The 21,614-nt window shown below is 43.8% G+C and overlaps 2 protein-coding genes across 4 annotated transcripts in view; one reads left to right on the forward strand and one right to left on the reverse strand.

Moving 5' to 3' along the window:
- Positions 1-14,106, reverse strand: part of DNAJA1 (DnaJ heat shock protein family (Hsp40) member A1) — a 219,653-nt gene extending 205,547 nt beyond the window's left edge. Inside the window, exons 1-5 of the mRNA XM_069237476.1 lie at positions 13,987-14,106; positions 4,066-4,207; positions 3,221-3,410; positions 2,496-2,600; positions 169-396 (exon numbers count right to left, since the gene is read on the reverse strand). Of these exons, the coding sequence (XP_069093577.1) occupies positions 169-396; positions 2,496-2,600; positions 3,221-3,410; positions 4,066-4,197 (655 nt within the window). The 5' untranslated portion in view covers positions 4,198-4,207; positions 13,987-14,106. The remainder of the gene's footprint in view (positions 1-168; positions 397-2,495; positions 2,601-3,220; positions 3,411-4,065; positions 4,208-13,986) is intronic.
- Positions 14,107-14,231: 125 nt separating this feature from the next.
- APTX (aprataxin) overlaps positions 14,232-21,614 on the forward strand; it is a 193,859-nt gene continuing 186,476 nt past the window's right edge. For 2 of the 3 annotated variants that reach the window (XM_069237487.1, XM_069237497.1), the window contains exon 1: positions 14,313-14,481. The gene's annotated coding sequence lies outside the window, so the exon portion shown is untranslated. Of the gene's footprint in view, positions 14,482-21,614 lie in introns of all 3 variants that reach the window. The other variant, XM_069237504.1, reaches the window with a different exon arrangement.

Below are 21,614 nucleotides of genomic sequence, written 5' to 3' on the forward strand. Positions count from 1 at the left end.
CAACGCAAAGTTTCCCAACTGCTTAACAGCGTTGGACTTTGGATCAGTTATAATACCAATTAAGTGAATGTACATTATGTAGCCCCACGCTCTTGCGAGTTAAGACTAGGCAAGTGAGATTAGCCTCACAGAATAAATATTTCTGTACCAGAAGAGAAATAAAAATACCTTTATCCAGGTGAACTTCCAGTATCTTCTTTTCCCTTACAATTTTTCTTCCATTGCAGCTTTTACATTTGTCTTTTGGATTGATTCGCTCTCCTTGGCCCTGGCATTCCAAACACATGGACTGGATCTGTTGGACCATTCCTGGACCGATTTGATGAATTCTTATTTGCATGCCAGTGCCTCTGCATGTAGGGCAGCATTCCACAGCACCTTTTTTACCACCACGACCTGAAAGAAAAGAAAAAAAAATGTGGTGCAATTAAAGACAGTGTCTGCCAAATGCAAAAGCAAGCACTGAACCTATTTAAGGAGACCAAAATGCAATTTACAGTACACTAAAACCATACATTTAAAACCAGACAGGAGACTAACACTGTTATCTTTAATAATAACTATGGTGTGTCAGGAATGAGTTAAGAGGGATCAGCACACAAATGGCTTTTATACACTCAACTGTTCACACAAAAGCTTGTCAAATTAAATGCTCAAGGCATAGTCTAGTGTGACCAGCAGGCCAAGAGTACTGGCAATGCTTGCCTCAAATCTACTTCCTTTGCTATCCTCTTCACTACCATTACTCACTTCCCTTATCTGAAATGTTTTTTTGCTGAAACCACTCAGGTGAAACAGCTCTTTAATGAATTTGCTGACTTCAACTTTCTCCCCTGCTTCAACCACCAGCTTTTTTGCCATGCCTAACCAATATTATTCCTTCAATAATCTTGAAGAATTTGGAAAAGCACTTGTTCTCATCTTTCTCTCTGCAAATATTCTATGTCTTGATGCACTTTTCCCATCCATGCAGGACACCATTTTTATTAGAGTCCTTGCTTCTAGCATATGTTCACCTTACAGTTCATGTAGTTTCTACACCCACAAATGCCAGATCGTTCCCCTTTTCTGCCCCCTACCCTGTACTGAGATGTGGTTCCATTTCTTCCTTTTGAGTTCTCGGTTGACTCCTTTTATATCAGAAATCGTGAAAGACTGAACTTCTTCCACCTTAGGTTTGCCCTCAAATTACACACCTTTTGTCTTCCCCCTTTGCACCTCCCATCTCCTTTTTGCACAATATGGATGTAACATTGGATCCAAAGTTCTCTCAATCCATTCTTACCATTACTGGCAGTGGCATATTTCAGTTAACTCACATTTTATAAATCTAACCCACTCTTACTTTCTTCTAACAGAATTCTTCTTGTCAACTTGGTTATCTAGCTTCGACAATTTTACTTCTGTGTTCCATCATCTTCATACTTGTTAATTTGCCACGAGTCAAATGTTTAAACTTTCGCCCTCTGCACATTTTTTTTCCAACTAGCTGTTCTATGCACTGGTTATCCTTTGGACAGTCTTCAATGTTTATCTGTTTAGATGTACATATATGGGCTAGCTCTTTCTACTCTATTAGGTAATGTGCCCTCTCAAAACTCCATTATACCGAAACAGTGTATTTTTACCATTTGTTAGACGTTCTAAATGGTTTCTCTTTTTGTGCATCTAAATAATAGAAATGGCGCATTTTGCTTTCAACAAGAACATCTCTTCAGCACAATCATGTTACTTCACTGCAAGTTTTGGCCTTTTTTTTTATATTGAAACTAATTTACGTCATGAAAGTATAGCACTTCAGCGGAATATCTTGTTAAGTGAAAAACAATTAAATAAGGAGCAGGCACTCATTTTTCATTTTTTAGCAGGTTGTACATCGAGCTCATTTATCAGGCTGTTAAAGGCCTTAGAAGTAGCAACAGCAGTGGTAATGTACAAAACTACACATTCAGAGGACATGAAGTAAAAGCATATAGATTTAAGGTTTGCACTCAAGATAAGATTGCTTCCTGCCAAAAATAGCAATTTTAAGTCCCTCGTCAGTGCAGAAAGGTGTTCAGCCAAACCTAGAAGAACGAAGACAATGGCGAATGCACACAACCAGTTTATCATTGCACATCTCTGATACAGGGGTAGTAAGTCTGGTGGGGGGAAGGGGCATATCTCAAGAGTAAGTTGAGGATTTTGCAGTTGTGTTTAAACATTTTGTGCTTGTCAGCTAGCCTGAATCTGCTGGATAAGTAGTTTGTGATACCCCAAATATTAAAGTGTAAATTGTGTTGCTAAGCAACAGAAAAGGCCTAACCCTCTGATTCAAAATAAGTGTTTGTCACATTGTACATCTATTGGGTTAGGGCCACACAAAAAAGGAAGAAAAAAAATGGCTTTTAAGTGGGCTTCAAAAAGTATAGCATAGAGAGACTATTTTTAATATGGTTCGTCAGATTTGGAATACTGCCTTGAACCAAATGTAATCAAATATAAACATCACATACCTTCACATTTATCACAAATCGTGTTCTTTTGCAGAGCCAATTTCCTTGTCGCACCATTATATAAATCTTCCAGTGATACAGACAACTGATGAACAACATTCTTTCCTGTTAAAACCAAAAGCAATGTAAAAAAACAAAAAAAAAAAAAAAGAAACATCAATCTTAAAGAGTTTTAGTGCAACTTACCAGCTGTAAATGTCTGCAAGGGAGGGAGAAAACGAACAAATCTTATTTTACCACACTACCCACAGAAACTGTCATTGTGGAACTGTTTGCTAACTTTATTGCCACACTACTAAGGGTCCACAAATAATCACACTGCAATCACCATCCACATTGAAAGGTTTAAAGTTACTACAGGACCGTTTGCTTGCTTGTGGCTGACCTCGTGTACGTCCAAGAGAAGCAGAACGCTGCTCTAGTACTAGGGCTCAAATTTTAAAATACCCTTTGAGCAGAGAAAAATGTATGTTTGTGAATCCTATAAATGACCTGTTTTGGAGAAACATGCGTACAACTTAGTTTACCCTCTGTACAGATCACCAGTTAATCTTTCATTAGATGTATCAAATACACCTCTCAAGTCGAACACAGTACATGATGTCTAAATCAAATGGGCTCCAATAAAGTAACAGTAACAAAATTGAGCTTAGCAAATGTGTGAATATCCTACTTTAACAGATAAATCAGTCACTAATTTAGTGTGCAAAAAAAAGTGCAATTACCTCTCCTTTCCCGTTGCATTCTTCCACCACCTCCAAAAAACATGTCAAAGATGTCCATGGGTGAGCCAGAGCCAAAGCCACTTCCACCACCCATGCCACCTTCTTTTATGGCCTGATCCCCACCTTTGTCATATAAACCTCTCTTCTTTGCATCAGAGAGTACTTCATAAGCTTGAGAAATCTGTTTAAACTGAAATGTAAAGCTTGGTTAATCAACAGGAAATGAGAAAAACACCATCTTACAATGTGTAATACTTCTACAATCAGAATTATTTGGCACACATTTGTTCTTCACCAATAACTTAGTTTAGATAGTGTATGGACACGCAATAGCACACCATTACCATTTCAAAATGTACCTACACTCTCTGGAAAGGGATAGAATAAAAAAATATATATTTAAACTCCAACAGCTGCCAGACATCCGAGGCTACTAATATGGTAGCGGTCCGGGCGTGGATCTGGCTAGCCACAAAACATTTCACATTACTTCTAACACTATATAGAAGATTACCCGGACAACAAATGGAAGTCCAAAAATACTTTAATCACCAATGCTTCCTCACAGTACAACGCGTTTCAGCCAGAGCCTTGCTCACGTACAACATGGGAGTTTGCTACACACAATCTAAATACCCCTATCTACGATAACACAAAGAAAGGACTAAAAGGAACACATGATTATATTGCACTACACAAAGCTAAGCGCCATCTTAGAATGTCCACAGTACATACAATATAAGTATCTTACAGAGCAATTGTGTATGGGTGAGTAACATTCCAAAACTGTTGCCATTTCCAATACATTAAAAGAAAGCTTTATATTTGAAGCAACTGATAACTACCTTTTCACCTTCATTGGGATTTTTGTCTGGGTGATATTTTAGTGCCAGCTTTCTGTAAGCTTTTTTGAGTTCTTCTTGGGAGGCGTTGGGTTTCACACCCAGAAGATCGTAATAAGCAGTTTCTTTCACCATTTTTCACAGCCTAAAAATAAAAAGAAACAAAAAAGAAAATAAAAGCCCCAATACTACATTCATTACCACTATAGCAGTTGCATTTTTATACTTTAATATAACCTTATATGCCAACGCAGAGGGCTATTCCAGCCATGAAAGGCCCGCTCCATCGTTCAAGGGAGCAGGACTTTAATGCCAGTATAACTACAGATGGTTATACAGGTATTAGAACATTCCGCGAACGGGGGGCAGAACGTTCTCATAAAACCAGAGGTCTCACAGAGCCCAAGGGGACTGAAACGCCTCTGGCCCCGTGAGGCCTTTGTTCATGGCAACAGAAGTGAACGAAAACTTTGTAATGTTGGAGCTTCAGGCTTCTGCCAGCTATTAGAAGCTCGGAGCCACTCCATTGTTTTGAATGGGGCTCCCAACATTCCACTGATGTAATACCGATCAGCGAAGGCCACAAATCAACAAGTACATCAAATGGCTTCCTCTGATAATTATTTGCATAATTATGTTGAAGAACAAAGCCCTTTAAATCTGGGAATAGCTAGATCTGATGAACTAAGCAGTTCTAAATTTCACATTTGAGCAATGACAGCAAAATAAATACTCTGAGTAGCAAGCTTCTTGCAGATTCAGCAATCCTGGAAATGCTTACTTTCTCAATCGGAGAGCGATACAAATCGAGCATTAGTCTGAAATGAACGCAATTCCAAGTTATGTGTCATTTAGTAGATGCCAAGGGTGCAATTCTTTTGCACTCAATAGGATAACAGAGTTACTCTCACTTGGGAAGTTCACCTGGTAGTAAGGGCGAGCAGTCAAGGCTTGCTTCGGGAAGCAGAATGGGTAATTCAGCACTTGCGCACAAGCAGCTACATTTTATATAAAACTGGCCCTCATGCCACTGTAGGGTAAAGGTCTTCAAACTGACCCACCCCGCAGGTGGGTCAGATGTGTTCCCCACGGGCGAGCAAATGTCTGCAATTACACATAAATGATGACAGTCTGGAAGCGTGAAAGGCTAATGTCTAGGCCGTCTTCATTTACAAGCAGCATTTCATGAAAATCCATTAAAGTGTGAGGGCGGTATTTCTGGTAACCGCATACAAAAACACTCCAAATGAAAAATAAATAGAAGTTGAACTAATCAAAAGGGAAATATACTCATTTACCTAATTAAACCTCAGTTGGCTAATGTGATAACTTCGGCTGTCTGTGTGTGACCAGATTCACAGAATTAAATCCTGATTGGAGCAGTGAAGAACAGTGACTTGTTTATAGTGCTACAAAGACTGACATAAAGCACTCTGAAAGTCATTTTAAGACAATCACACTATATAAAACAGGTTGCTGCATAAATTCTGTTCAAGATGAAATGAGGACTTTAAAATATACATTTCAGTGTTAAGCATTTAGACTATAACATACATTTGTGACCATTAAAAAGGGTGTACTCCTTTTAAAGGACATATTACCTTTAAAAAAAATAAAAAAATAATGAATATCTGTCCCTATTAGAATGGGTGAGTCAATTATTTAAAAACTACACTGGCTCCAAAGCAGCCTTTGTATCTGGTGATTAACCATTGCACACATTTACATTTTTCAGGTAGTAGGCACCATGATGAGAAGGCATGCTTCTTCTTTAGTTCTTAACTATCCCCTTCACCGCAGTTCCCCCTCCACACACTGTGTCCTTTTTTTAGTGCCCATTCACGAGGTGCATTTTCCTTGCAAGCAGTAGGGCCCAGGTCACCAGTGTTGCGCACGAAATAGGGCCCATGCAACAAAAGAGAGGGAGGAGCCGCATTACATGGCGAGGGGGTAACGGCCCTCCCACGCCCATTTAACACAAAGCAGTAAGAAGCTTGCTTTCCGCACCTGGCCTGGAAGTAAAGGCCCTGTTCAGTGGGCAGAGTAGACAAATGCGTTAGAGGCCCAGGGTATACTTTGTGCCAGTGTTTCTTTGAACCTTGGTGCATGGCCTGGGGGAGGGGGAAAAATGAAGCAGAGGAGACAACTTGATTGGGGGGGGCAGGGGGGGTCAGATAAGAGGAAGTATGAAAGATGAGGGATGGTGTGAGAAGGGAGCCCGAGATAAGAGATCAGATGTGACAGGCATTAGTGGAAGATGTACAGTGACTTTTGCCTAGGGGTCCATTACATCAATTTTGAATATTTTACAAAAATAAAGTTGGCATGAATGGCTCATTTTCCTTGCTAGCATTGGGACAGATAGAACCTTTGTCTCAAACACAGGGGATCTGCATCCACTAGCTGTTTATTTTTCTGAAAAAAGACCAGGCTAGTTTTGAGACTGAAGGGATGGTCAGACATGGAGGGGAAGGAGTGAAAGAAGGAGAGCTTGCTTCGCAGAACAGCCATCAATAGTCAGGGGTGCGAGATTTCATAAAATATCTACTTGTCCATAGGACAGGGTGCTTCTTAAAACTACTTGTCCTGGGGGAAAAAAAAATCTGCTTGTCCCTTTGGTGCAATGTAGTGCGGTGACAAATTATAGCAGCAATCATATTATATAAGAGCTCTTATAATAGCTTGTCTGATTATGCCATGGCTACAACTATAGTAGGGCTTGAATACTTGCAATATTAAAGCCCTACTATAACAATTTCCTTCCTTTGCCACCTTTCCGCAGCTCTAAATACTGGGGCTGAATGAAGCAATAAACAATAGTTCCAGAGTTGAAATGCATTTGAGTCTGAAAACCTACTAACTTGCACGTTTTAAGGATTTTCACCAGCTCTTTTCTAATCTTTTCCCATAATGAGAAAGGTTGGAAATTTACTCCTGACAATGGCAGAAGTAGAAGTTCTTCCAGGGTTGGGAAATAAGTAGTTGTAGGGAAAGTGAACTTGTAAAAGCTCAGAAGATTTTCACATGAGCAAATCTACACATACAGATTTGTCCACGCTAAAATAGAGTTCACAAATATTTTCTAGGAGTACGATTTCCTGGTCTACTTCTGTAAGTTCTTGTGAATTCATGAAAGCCACTAAGACATACCATGGGTGCACTTTTGTGACTTTCTTTAAGTTTTGGGTCTCTAATTAGGTCTGGAGTTAAAGACATTTTGTTTTTATTAAATTTCCATTTCTCCATCTATCGGCTGGCTTTACTGTGAGTGATCGCATTCTGCTCTTCCACAAGGAGCATATTGGCACACAAAGTAGTTATTTCAGTGCAATCAGTGAATGAAAACCGGTCAGGGCCTCACTGCAAAGTGCACGGAGAGGCATCCCCTCCAGACTCGAGGCAGGCGATTTTTTTTGGGTGGAGGGGGGGGGGGGAGGGGGACTGCAGTGCCTTTGTTAACCACTGGTGTCAATATGTGCCTTTTGAGACCAACCCCCCCCGCCTTTTGCCAGTGTTTGTTACAATGGTGAGGGCCTGGCAGCTCCCACAACAATAAAGTGTTACAAAAGCCATGTCAAAGCAAGACACGCATTGACTAAATCAAGACTCACAAAAAATGTTGATCTGTTGGCTGCCAGTGCTTGTTTATTTCCATGCTTCCCATAATCTTGTTGAAAATGGTTTCACTGATTTTCCATTAGGAATACTTTTTGGAAATACTAGCACGCATCATATTTTACTAAGTGATGCTTCAAAGAAATAGCACCTAAAATGTCACAGTACCAAAAAGTTTTTCCTACTTGTATTTTTTTCTGCACATTTTATTCTGAAAGCAAATAATCCTCAGTCTTGCTTACAAGCTTCTGCAAATATTTGCATCTAATCAGAGAATTCTACTTAGTCTCATATTGTTAAGCTTTTCAAACTTACACTTTTTTTTTTTTACTGGAACTACTTTCAGTAGTGCAGTGACCTTAAAATGTTTATTTACGGCGCTAACCCTAACAATGAAGGCTTTTCGTGAATGAACCATAAATACAAATGTTTGAACAGCATTAACTTACGGACACACACATTACCTTAACTGCAGACAGTTCCCTTCTCTGTAAACTGGAAGCCAAAGGGTTTGTTCTGCAGGGTCTTGGGCCTACTTGTCCCAAGGACAAAACAAACATAAAACCTTGCTGCCCTTGACCCCAAACAATGTGTCCTGGGTGTCAGGCAATAGGAATTCTACATGCCTGAATAGTGCGGCAGGTGGAGTTGGACCGGGGCCCACAGAACATCAATTATGTTGAGTGGTGTTTTTGGTCAATTCTGTTCTTGTTTGATGCTGTTGCTTTTATAAATGACCCCCTGAAATGATCTCATGATCCCTGCCATCACCCCTCCCCACTTCCCCAAATTCTTGCCACATAAATTTTGAAGGGTGTTCAACTTCAAATCATTTTGCTTAAGGGCAATGTGCCCAACATGGACAACGGCAGTGATGATAAAGGAAAATCAACTATTTGGGTAGCACATACAAGAAAAGCAAAGCAGGGTTCCCAAGGTAAACACGCTGTTGTTGTGGGTAATAGACAAACATTTAACTAGGAAGTCAGCATGAGTTTCTCCACAGGGAAAAAACAAAGCCATCCGTGTCTAAACCACAAATCTGCCGCCACCTCCACAAAGTGTGGTTGCCTATAGAAAAAGCTCTGGTAAGGGTGTTTGGGGGAATGTTGGTGTGTACATGCAAGAGAGAATGTGACACATAACTGAAGAGTTTGGGAAGGAGGTCTTCTAAAATAGATTGTGTCTTTTTAATCAACATTTTCTAAGAAATCAACCCACTATTTTAAAGTGCTTCTACCATACTAATGAAACGCTGTTCAGAATATCTGAGCAATCAGATGGGACTCAAAGACTTTTTCCTCTAAGTAATAAATTGAAATTTAGCACTTTCCTATAAAAGGAATCTTAATTAATTGGGGGTGGGCAACACCTTATGCAGTTCAAAGACACCCACTATCTATGGCGATTTGCCGCCATGGACCATAAGGCAAACCATACAACCATACACCCTTAGCTGCTGAAGCTTTTCTACCCTCGGTGCCAAGCCCTTTTAATGATTTACCGGTTACTTCAAGCCTTTATAACTTCTTCCATCTACAATGTACCTGTCCCAATTTAGTGATTTTTCTAATAACTTGGGGATATGAAAGGTACCTGGGAATAAAGGATTCCTTTGGAAGCCAAAGAGAAAATGGCCCAAAAAAATAGCTACAATTAGAGTTTTTGGGGAAAAGAAATGCCATTAGTACAAAGCTGGCTCTTAATACAGTCTACCAAAACGAGGCATTCAATGCAAAGAGTCCAGGGATTCCCTTATGAGTGGACAGGGGCTTGATCAAGCAACCCCAAGGTGATCTTTTAGGGGGTAGTGTGGTCAAGAAGCCTTAGGCTTATGAGAGAGTACTGTTAGACATGTATTTACTATAGGTACACAATAGATGAGATGACTCAATAAGGAGATCCACGCTAATTTACAAAAACATGTACCTTTAAATACGTGTAGGCACAAGAATCAGTATGATCAGGTATGTATGTTGTAAAATACAAATTATCACAGTTTTGAAGTCAACAGTGCAATTCTCTGAAGCTGCAATGGTATCCTGTAGAGGATAAACAAATATGGCAAACATGCATTCGGCAGTGACTTACAGAACTAATCTTTCAGACTAGAAATGAGGGGAATTGGGGAAATGGTGTCTAGGGTCAGGATCAGAACAGAAACAGGTCTGTTGGGGTCAGTCTAGATAAAACTAGTGAGCCAGCACACGGGCACATGGGGTGCTTTCAGTAGCCAGTGCTATGGTGCCCTCAGGGTGCATGTATTGATAAATCCACCAATGGTATCAGTGAGGGTTTATCAAAACATGATGTTTGATACCAAACACCCCTATTTTCAGTAAAGCCACCATGTAGCTGGAGACCATGTATTGACCAGTGTCCAGCACGTGTACTTAAAATGGCTTCCCTGTTACCTCGCTATGTCTGGGAAATCGACAGACCTAGCATGAGCGTATAAGCTCTAGAAGATCTGTCCTCACCTTTAATATAATGAACCCTGGCTTAGGACTGTTAGGCCTGCTATATAGGTGACTTACATATCTTGCATGCAGTGTTTAGGGGTTGTATTTTTACTCTTAGCTGCACCAAGACATGCACAGCCTACAGCGCCAGTCTTCATATGCTAGGTGAGGAGTCTTTGAGGGTGGCACACTACAAGGTCAGCCCTTGGGGACCAAACCTCTTTGGTACCAATGCCTTTGGTTTGAGGGTTCCCAAACGTAATGCCAACTGGGCAACAACTGCACAGTTTTGGACAAAGATTTGGCACCGCTGGCTAGCAAGAACCCGGTGCATTTTCTTTCAAAACGAAATCATATGCCAGGGAAAAAACGGGGGTGGCTATGTCAAAAAGGGACACTTTCCTACACTGTTCCAGAACTCATTGTTTCACCCTAAGATAGCATCAACAAAAGGTTTGCAATGCTAGGGTCACATTCCTGGAACAAGAAGAGTAGCATAAAAACTGCTAGAAAAAACAATACAGTTTTGACTTTTCTACAGAAGTAGTCTATATTTTTCAAAATGTCAGTGGTTTCAACCTACTTGCAGTATGTAATAGGAACAGGAGTGGAATCAATGGGTGAGCCTGGAAAGCTAGACATTTCACAAAATTAGACGGCATTCCGAAGCAAGGGGGTAGTTTGTGTAGATCATTAAAGGTTTTCCTTTAAAAACTAACGTTGAAAGAGGAAAAAATAAAAAATAACTGAATAGGAAAAAATAGCCATTGATGACAATGTTTCCATTTGGAATTGTGTCAATGGTCGCATTGGCAAAAGCAATATAATGTGTCCAGTGGACCCGTATGGGAGAAGAACTGGAGTAATTCTGTAATTCTAAACATGGAACCAACAACTGACCCGCAGCTTAAAATACTTTTTCCACTGTATTCTAATTTACAATCACTTTCCATTGTATATTAACAGCAGTTCCAATGGAAACAATTACTGATCAAAATGAGTGCGAAAGAAACATGTATTCCTGAAGTGTGCACAGATACTGAATATGGTAGGAGTTATTTGTGTGGGGGTGCCCATACTATCCAAAAATCATACGGAATTTTGCAAAACTCGTTCCCATGTCTCCTCATAAAAAGCAGTACGCCTCTTATGGGGCTGTGCCCATTTGCCACAATACAAATCACACCAAAACGCAACTTGGAAGCAACGCACTTCACTCAGCAAAACTTTTTTTTTTTTTTTTTTTTTTTAATACAAACACTCAGATGGTAGCTGCTGAATTTGAGCTCTAACTTAGCTGCCACCACCAAGGCAAATTTTTTACCACCCAGTATTCCCACGTCTCCCAATAAAAACGCTACCCACTTGTATGACTGGGTTGTGAAACAAGAACAGAACCATGAACACGAAGACTAGAGGGACTTTAAAATCACCTGAACTTTCTCCAAAAGCCCAAATATTGAAGCCAATAAGCATTAGGATTCATCACCAAAGACTTCTGCCCTTTCGGGGGTAAGGGGTATGTCCTGATGCCAGGCGAGCCACTCCCTTAAAGTCACCTAAAAATATGGCATTTAAAGGACCTGCTACCACCCCCCCAGCCCCCCCAAAAAATCTAGGATAAGCAAGCAGACTATTGTGCCAGTGTGCGGGGGTAAAATATCCATTCCCTGTGTGGCTTACCCACATCAAACATCCCTTGGTATCTAATAGAAAGGATCCCTGCTTGAGGATCACTCTTAGGGCGATCACCAAGTTGGGATCCACTGGGGAGAGTATGCTGCTTCGCTCATCAGCATAGGAATGCAGAGTTGGGCCCCTAGCACCGATCAGTAAGTGAAACCAATAGGCACTAACTACGCCCACAGTATTCACTATTCACCTGTCATGTCAGTGACTAGTATGGCGCGTAGGTGTCACAGATGGATTGGAGGGCCTGAAACAGAAGCCGCTCCGCTTTGACCCCTACCTGGCGGAAAAAATGAAGTAACTTGCACCAAAGGTTTCTTTCAAAGCCTCCCTGCCAGCTGCACTAAATTAATATAACTGACAACGTCCTAACCACTGCACAACCTTAGCAACAAGAGATTCATTTGGCGTTGCCTCGTGCAAACCTTCGTACAGCAAATAAAGTACCTAGAATTAAGTTTCTAGCTGAACTAAATGTAAGACCTAGCATCAAGAGTGCAACAACAATACCTCAAACTCATTTTTGCCAGTACAATGCGAAGAACCTGGCATCAATTTTGTATGCGTAGCAAGGGACTGACCTGTTAGTAGAAGTTCAAGAATGCTCAAGTTCTGTGTGATGCTGCGGTGCAGATATTTAATTACTACAATAACGTTCAAACACTTGTACATTTTTTGTGGAAAGACTCGCGCCTGTTATTGAGGGCTTACTTAAAGGATGGTGTAAGGGGAGCAAGTACCATTCCTGCTCCCCCTGGCCAAAGTATTTGTGTTGTTGAATAAGATATGCCACCACATGGGAACGATACCGAATAAATACCGACGTGAGCCAAAAAGGCACACTCCTCATGTAGAAGAATATTCAGGGGTGTTTTGTAGCCTAGTTCTCATACGGCACTGAAATTGCAGAAAGTCGATTTAGTACGCCGCCTTTTGATAATAACTGGTATAATGCCGAGACAGAGCAGTGTACTTGTTGGGCAACAGTAACGGACAGCGTGGAGTTCTGTCATTGGTAATACGAGATGTTTGGGTTATCACTTGTCGCGAAGCTACTTCATAAACCAACTTTGATGGAATTAGGGCCAGCGTTTAAACGGTTTTTGTCTGCTGTTCGGCAAATACCGTATATTATGTGCCATTTTTCATTCCAGTAGACGGACACGGTAGAAGTCCCTTTTGCAATCTATTCCAGGACGGGTATTCGAAGAGTGGTTCATACTAAATGTAGGACACATGTTTGCTGAAGTCGCTACATAATATTCTCAAGCTTTCAAAATCGCTTCACTACACGCGAGACAACCATTAAGGACACCGAATATAACATCCTTCGAACACCAGTGTGCCGAAACAAAAGACTGAGCTACCCGAGTAGGTTATGACTTTAATGGATTAATTAACGACGCGACAGGGGTTACATTTCATGTATCATTTGGTGACATGTTCACCTACATCGATTAGTATAGTCAAATTGAAAAAAATATCTCGAGAAACATCTTGGCAAAAATTCGAGGACGTTTAGTTGGCTGGCAAACTAACGACTCCCGGAACGATAAACTGACTAAAAAATGGCCTCATCATCCCCACTCTCAGATGACGCTGTGACTCGTTCGATAATAACACTCACAAGGGAGAGCAAGACTACAATGAAGGGAGGATGGGGCGGCGGGACGTTGCTAACCAACGAGGCCTGGCAACGAGCGCACAAGAGAACCAAGCCCGAGAGGGAGACCCTCGCTGGAGGGCCGCGACAACCGGGGAGGTGGGGGAGAAAGCTTCACCTTTACACTGCGATGCCCAACAGATTGCCCGGGTCACAGGAGCTCATTGGGCATAGAGCTAACTTCGAGGGACGAGTGAAGTGCTGGGAGGGACTTTGTCAACATCCCTTACTACCAGCCGCTGGGGGGCGTCAGTGCGTAGCGCTCCATAAAAAATACCTACCCACCTTAACGGTGACGTCACGGATGCCATACGTCACTCAAACCTAAAACAAGGACAGGTACCTGAAACGTAATTAACGTGACCCATTCCTTCCCAAAAACAGACACTCTTTGAATCAACGCCGGAAACTACATCCCATTCATCCATATAGTTCAACACCCCATTCATTCAGCTACCAGTAAAAATCAGGACCAGGGAGGCGTCGCTCGCTCACCGGCAGGGGTCCGAGACAGTCGGCAGTTGGGTCACAGGTCGAGCAGTGCGGCGGCGCTGAAGCTGCTCTGCGGCTCCTTGTTGTTCCTTTGCCGCAGTCTTCTAGAAAGTTCGGGGGAACAACGCATCCCGGCAACCCAATGCAGGGGGCGGGAGCCAAAAAACGTCACCTGCCTGTCTGACGTGTAAAGCCTAGAGCGGTCACCGTGCGAGTGTGAGAGAGCAGCGGCCATGTTTGAAGGAATTATTTAGACACGTGTCTCTCGCCAATAACCTGTCATCTTTAAATATGTCGTCACACGTTCTACGTCTTAGAGTATTTATTCTGGGTTTTATGCAACTTTTTCCTTGTAAATATATTTCTTTTGCACATAGTCTTTTTATATTTTAGATATCCAGTTGTCATTATGAAAGGGTAAACGCCAGGCTTGGCTCCTCCCCCATTTGTGGTAAGCGGGAGAGGCCGCACAGGAAATAGGACTACTTCTTCAAGCAGGTAGGCATGAAATAAGCGGTATACATTGGCATCTCTATGGGTAGTTGTGTAAACCCTGCGCACTCCATCTACAGTGTCGTCCTCCTTCTTTATTAGACAGTCGGGAAGAGAAGACCTGACGTGCGACTACTGAGCTGTGTTTAGAACAACCGCGACCATACTGTGTGTGTGGCATAGTTAGTTTCTTCCTCAGTCTGCACTGTGTGGATCCTAAGTTTTTGTTTTCTGCCTGTATCCGTTGTTTATTACAATTCCTTGTTTGTTCAATTTCTTTGACCTCGGTTAGGGGAAGAACGTTGTAACTAGGCTTTATGTGCTTGCTAATAGTGAAATTCATCAACCGAGAAATCATCCCCCAACAGAGACAAGTTTTGGCGAAGCCAATGGGCCTCGCCTTTACAAGAGGTACTAGTTTTGCTAATGTGTTTTAGCCACGCTGTACACCAGCGTGGCAAAAAGTTAGTGGGATAGAGGAGTGTGGTGTGTAGTCTTGTAAAAGGGGATGACGAAGAGTGGAGTACAGAGCGCATCGTAGAGTAGCATAGCATAGGGCAGTGGTTCCCAACCTTTTGACTTCTGTGGATCAGTACTGCAACCCGGGGACCCCCGCTGAATCGTTTTTGGAATTCGAAGACCCCTCTTTGAGTCATTACTCAAAGCTGGGGACCTAATCTCTGAAAATTATCTGATTTTCTAAGTAGTCGCAGACCCCCTAAGGATGCTTCCCAAACCACAGGTTGGGAACCACTGTCATAGGGTGTCTTTTTCTGGAGCCATGTAGAGTGATGTACTATGATGTGATGTGGCGTAAAGTAGAGTGGACTGGTATAGAATGCATTGGCGAAGAATCGTGCAGAGTATAGTGACGTAGAGCACAGCAACATACAATGCAGGATCATGGAATGCAGTGGCATAGATTAGAGTGTTGCATAGTAAAGTGCATGGGTGTAGAGTATAGGGAAATAGAGTACAGGGACGTAGAGTGGTAGAGTACATTATAGTAAAGCAAAACACAACGCTGTGGGATTGCGTAACTGGATGGACGGAATGCGGAACCAATCAAACATTCACCCCCAGTCACAGATCTGGGTTTAAGCCATCCATTATTTTGCTCACCATGCCACCCCAGTTTGAACCCAGCCATATGCAAATCAGTCTTGACCCTGTTCCTCATGGGAACAGTCCAGCCCGAATTGCCAGGCCAGGTTCTCACTGGACCGGAAACAAGCATCCTGGGACCGGTTTCAGGGTTTCACCCCTCATCAGCCAGGCTAGCTTGAATCCAGTGGCATGGGAAGCACAGGACCCACGTCTGGGCATACCCTTCCCACTTAGGCCGACATTAACAACAAGCCATCTTAATTGAACACAGTATCACGTTCAGGCTCCTCAAGTCGGTTGCTAATCCTAACGGTTGATACATTCTTATTTAGGGAGTACTGAGGGGAACCCACATCACCTACGGGCCGAATACTGATGACCCAGTATTTTTCAACGAGGTTTGGGGTAAATCACAGGAGCTAAAACTGACATCCATATTCTTGGAGAGAGAGGGTTAGGGGGGTGTGGAGGGGGGTTGCATTTCAATGTGATATTAGAACCAAGAATGAACAAATCACAGCCTGAAACGAGGGGACACGCCTTAGTTACCAGAGTGTTTCAGGGTATTATAAGGAACTGTGACTTTCTGGATGTCTGGAAAGTCCGGCAGATGGACCTCAAGGAGGGCACATACTACTCAGGACGCTATAACATGGGTGCCTGGCACGAACACCCTCTGACGACTCACCGGTTGTAAGGAAATGCCTCCTTGGCATGGTTACCTCCTGACTTTTTGCCTTTGCTGATGCTATGTTTTGAATTGAAAGTGTGCTGAGGCCTGCTAACCAGGCCCCAGCACCAGTGTTCTTTCCCTAACCTGTACTTTTGATTCCACAATTGGCACACCCTGGCATCCAGATAAGTCCCTTGTAACTGGTACCTCTGGTACCAAGGGCCCTGATGCCAGGGAAGGTCTCTAAGGGCTGCAGCATGTATTATGCCACCCTAAGAGACCCCTCACTCAGCACAGACACACTGCTTACCAGCTTGTGTGTGCTAGTGAGAACAAAATGAGTAAGTCGACATGGCACTCCCCTCGGTGCCATGCCAGCCTCTCACTGCCTATGCAGTATAGGTAAGACACCCCTCTAGCAGGCCTTACAGCCCTAAGGCAGGGTGCACTATACCATAGGTGAGGGTACCAGTGCATGAGCACTGTGCCCCTACAGTGTCTAAGCAAAACCTTAGACATTGTAAGTGCAGGGTAGCCATAAGAGTATATGGTCTGGGAGTCTGTTTTACACGAACTCCACAGCACCATAATGGCTACACTGAAAACTGGGAAGTTTGGTATCAAACTTCTCAGCACAATAAATGCACACTGATGCCAGTGTACATTTTATTGTAAAATACACCACAGAGGGCACCTTAGAGGTGCCCCCTGAAACTTAACCGACTATCTGTGTAGGCTGACTGGTTCCAGCAGCCTGCCACACTAGAGACATGTTGCTGGCCCCATGGGGAGAGTGCCTTTGTCACTCTGAGGCCAGTAACAAAGTCTGCACTGGGTGGAGATGCTAACACCTCCCCCAGGCAGGAGCTGTAACACCTGGCGGTGAGCCTCAAAGGCTCACCCCTTTGTCACAGCCCCGCAGGACACTCCAGCTAGTGGAGTTGCCCGCCCCCTCCGGCCCCCACTTTTGGCGGCAAGGCCGGAGAAAATAATGAGAATAACAAGGAGGAGTCACTGGCCAGTCAGGACAGCCCCTAAGGTGTCCTGAGCTGAGGTGACTCTAACTTTTAGAAATCCTCCATCTTGCAGATGGAGGATTCCCCCAATAGGATTAGGGATGTGACCCCCTCCCCTTGGGAGGAGGCACAAAGAGGGTGTACCCACCCTCAGGGCTAGTAGCCATTGGCTACTAACCCCCCAGACCTAAACACGCCCTTAAATTTAGTATTTAAGGGCTTCCCTGAACCTAAAGAGTTAGATTCCTGCAACTACAAGAAGAAGGACTGCCGAGCTGACAAACCCCTGCAGAGGAAGAACAGAAGACACCAACTGCCTTGGCCCCAGACTTACCGGCCTGTCTCCTGCCTTCCAAAGAAACCTGCTCCAGCGACGCTTTCCAAGGGACCAGCGACCTCTGAATCCTCTGAGGACTGCCCTGCTTCGAAAAAGACAAGAAACTCCCGAGGACAGCGGCACTGCTCCAAAAGAACTGCAACTTTGTTACAAGGAGCAGATTTAAAGACCCCTGCAACTCCCCGCAAGAAGCGTGAGACTTGCAACACTGCACCCGGCGACCCTGACTCGACTGGTGGAGAACAACCAACTCAGGGAGGACCCTCCGGCGACTCTACGACTGTGAGTAACCAAAGTTGTCCCCCCTGAGCCCCCACAGCGACGCCTGCAGAGGGAATCCCCAGGCTCCCCCTGACCGCGACTGTCTGAACTCCATTTCCCGACAGCTGGAAAAGACCCTGCACCCGCAGCCCCCAGCCCCTAAAGAAACGGAACTTCTGTGCAGGAGTGACCCCCAGGAGGCCCTCTTCCCTTGCCCAGGTGGTGGCTACCACGAGGAGCCCCACCGTTGCCTGCCTGCATCGCTGAAGAGACCCCTTGGTCTCCCATTGAAACCTGAAGGAAACCCGACGCGTGTTTGCACACTGCACCCGGCCGCCCCCGCGCTGCTGAGGGTGTACTTTCTGTGCTACTTTGTGTCCCCCCCGGTGCCCTACAAAACCCCCCTGGTCTGCCCTCCGAAGACGCGGGTACTTACCTGCTGGCAGACTGGAACCGGGGCACCCCCTTCTCTCCATTATAGCCTATGTGTTTTGGGCACCTCGTTGACCTTTGCACCTGACCGGCCCTGAGCTGCTGGTGTGATAACTTTGGGGTTGCTCTGAACCCCCAACGGTGGGCTACCTTGGACCAAAAACTGAAACCTGTAAGTGCCTTACTTACCTGTTGAAACTAACAATAACTTACCTCCCCCAGGAACTGTGAAAATTGCACTAAGTGTCCACTTTTAAAACAGCTTATTGTGTTTTATGTGAAAAGTATACATGCTAAAGTAATGATTCAAAGTTCCTAGAGTACTTACCTGCAATACCTTTCAAAAGAGCTATTACATGTAAAATTTGAACCTGTGGTTCTTAAAATAAACTAAGAAAATATATTTTTCTATAACAAAACCTATTGGCTGGATTTGTCTCTGAGTGTGTGTACCTCATTTATTGTCTATGTGTATGTACAACAAATGCTTAACACTACTCCTTGGATAAGCCTACTGCTCGACCACACTACCACAAAATAGAGCATTAGTATTATCTCTTTTTACCACTATTTTACCTCTAAGGGGAACCCTTGGACTCTGTGCATGCTATTCCTTACTTTGAAATAGCACATACAGAGCCAACTTCCTACATTGGTGGATCAGCGGTGGGGTACAAGACTTTGCATTTGCTGGACTACTCAGCCAATACCTGATCACACGACAAATTCCAAAATTGTCATTAGAAATTGATTTTTGCAATTTGAAAAGTTTTCTAAATTCTTTAAAGTCCTGCTAGGGCCTTGTGTTAATCCCTGTTAGCATTTCTTTTAGAGTTTAAAAGTTTGTAAAAGTTTGAATTAGATTCTAGAACTAGTTTTAGATTCTTAAAAGCATTCCAACTTTTAGAAGAATAATGTCTAGTACAGAGATGAATGTGGTGGAACTCGACACCACACCTTACCTCCATCTCCAGATGAAAGAGCTAAGGTCACTCTGTAACATAAGAAAAATAACAATGGGCTCCAGACCTACCAAAGTACAGCTCCAGGAGCTGTTGGCAGAGTATGATAGAGCCAACCCCTCTGTGGATAACACAGAGGAGGATGATAGTGAACTGGAGGAAGAATCCCCTCCACCAGTCCTATCTAGGGAGAACAGGGCTTCTCAAGCCCTGACTCCAAAAATAATAGTCAGAGATGCTGGCTCCCTCACAGGAGGGTCCAGCCTCTCTGAAATCACTGAGGATAACTCCAGTGAAGAGGACATCCAGTTAGCCAGGATGGCCAAAAGATTGTCTTTGGAAAAACAGATCCTAGCCATAGAAAGGGAAAGACAAGAGATGGGCCGAGGACCCATCAATGGTGGCAGCAACATAACTAGGGTCAGAGATTCTCCTGACATGTTGAAAATCCCCAAAGGGATTGTAACTAAATATGAAGATGGTGATGACATCACCAAATGGTTCACAGCTTTTGAGAGGGCTTGTGAAACCAGAAAAGTGAACAAATCTCACTGGGGTGCTCTCCTTTGGGAAATGTTCACAGGAAAGTGTAGGGATAGACTCCTCACACTCTCTAAAAAAGATGCAGAATCTTATGACCTCATGAAGGGTACCCTGATTGAGGGCTTTGGATTCTCCACTGAGGAGTATAGGATTAGATTCAGGGGGGCTCAAAAATCCTTGAGCCAGACCTGGGTTGACTTTGTAGACTACTCAGTAAAAACACTAGATGGTTGGATTCAAGGCAATGGTGTAAATGATTATGATGGGCTGTACAATTTATTTGTGAAAGAACACCTATTAAGTAATTGTTTCAATGATAAACTGCATCAGCATCTGGTGGACCTAGGACCAATTTCTCCCCAAGAATTGGGAAAGAAGGCGGACCATTGGGTCAAGACTAGGGTGTCCAAAACTTCCACAGGGGTGACCAAAAGAAAGGGGTCACAAAACCTCCCCAGGGAAAGGTGGTGAGACAGCCAAAAACAAAGATAGTAAAGAGTCTTCTACAGGCCCCCAAAAACCTGCACAGGAGGGTGGGCCCAGAGCCTTTTCACAAAACAATTCTGGGTACAAGGGTAAAAACTTTGATCCCAAAAAGGCCTGGTGTCGTAACTGTAGTCAGTCTGGACACCAAACTGGAGACAAGGCCTGTCCCAAGAAAGATACCACTTCTAACTCCCATCCAGCTAAAACTGGAATGGCCAGTCTCCAAGTGGGATCAACAGTGTGCCCAGAGCAAATCAGGTGTCACACTGAAGCTACATTAGTCTCTGAGGGTGGGGTGGATTTAGCCACACTGGCTGCCTGGCCCCCTAACATGCAAAAATACAGGCAGCAGCTCTTAATTAATGGGACAAGTGTAGAGGGCCTGAGGGATACAGGTGCCAGTGTCACCATGGTGACAGAGAAACTGGTTTCCCCTGGCCAATACCTGGCTGGACAAACTTATCCAGTCACCAACGCTGACAATCAGACTAAAGTACATCCCATGGCTATGGTAACTTTAGAGTGGGGAGGGGTCAAAGGCCTGAAACAGGTGGTGGTCTCCTCAAATATCCCAGTAGACTGTTTGCTTGGAAATGACCTGGAGTCCTCAGCATGGGCTGAGGTAGAACTGAAAACCCATGCAGCCATGCTGGGTATCCCTGAACTGGTGTGTGTCAAGACTAGGGCACAGTGCAAGACACAGGGTGAAAAAGTAGAGCTGGAGTCTGGAAAAATGGCCCAGCCTACCAAGAGGAAAGGAAAGTCAGCTGGGAAACCAGCTGCAACACAACACCAAAAAGAGAACCTCTCTTCTCAGGAAGAAGTTCTGCCCTCTGAGGGAACTGAGCCTATGGAGCTGGAACCTTATCAGGTTGAGCTCTTGGGCCCAGGGGGACCCTCAAGGGAAGAGTTGTGTAAGGGACAAGAAACCTGTCCCTCTCTTGAAGGCCTTAGGCAGCAAGCTGCTGAAGAGTCCAAAGGCAAGAAAAATGGAACACATAGGGTCTATTGGGAAGATGGACTCCTGTACACTGAGGCAAGAGATCCCAAACCTGGTGCCACTAGGAGAGTGGTAGTGCCTCAGGGTTTCAGAGAGTTTATTCTGACCTTAGCCCATGATATTCCCCTTGCTGGGCATTTGGGACAAACCAAGACGTGGGAGAGGTTAGTCAACCACTTCTACTGGCCCAATATGTCCCAGAAGGTTAAGGAGTTTTGCCTCTCCTGCCCCACCTGTCAATCCAGTGGTAAGACAGGTGGGCATCCAAAGGCCCCCCTCATTCCACTTCCAGTGGTGGGGGTCCCCTTTGAAAGAGTGGGTG

This window comes from Pleurodeles waltl, chromosome 1_2 (assembly GCF_031143425.1).
Source record: "Pleurodeles waltl isolate 20211129_DDA chromosome 1_2, aPleWal1.hap1.20221129, whole genome shotgun sequence".
Taxonomy (NCBI): Eukaryota; Metazoa; Chordata; class Amphibia; order Caudata; family Salamandridae; genus Pleurodeles; species Pleurodeles waltl.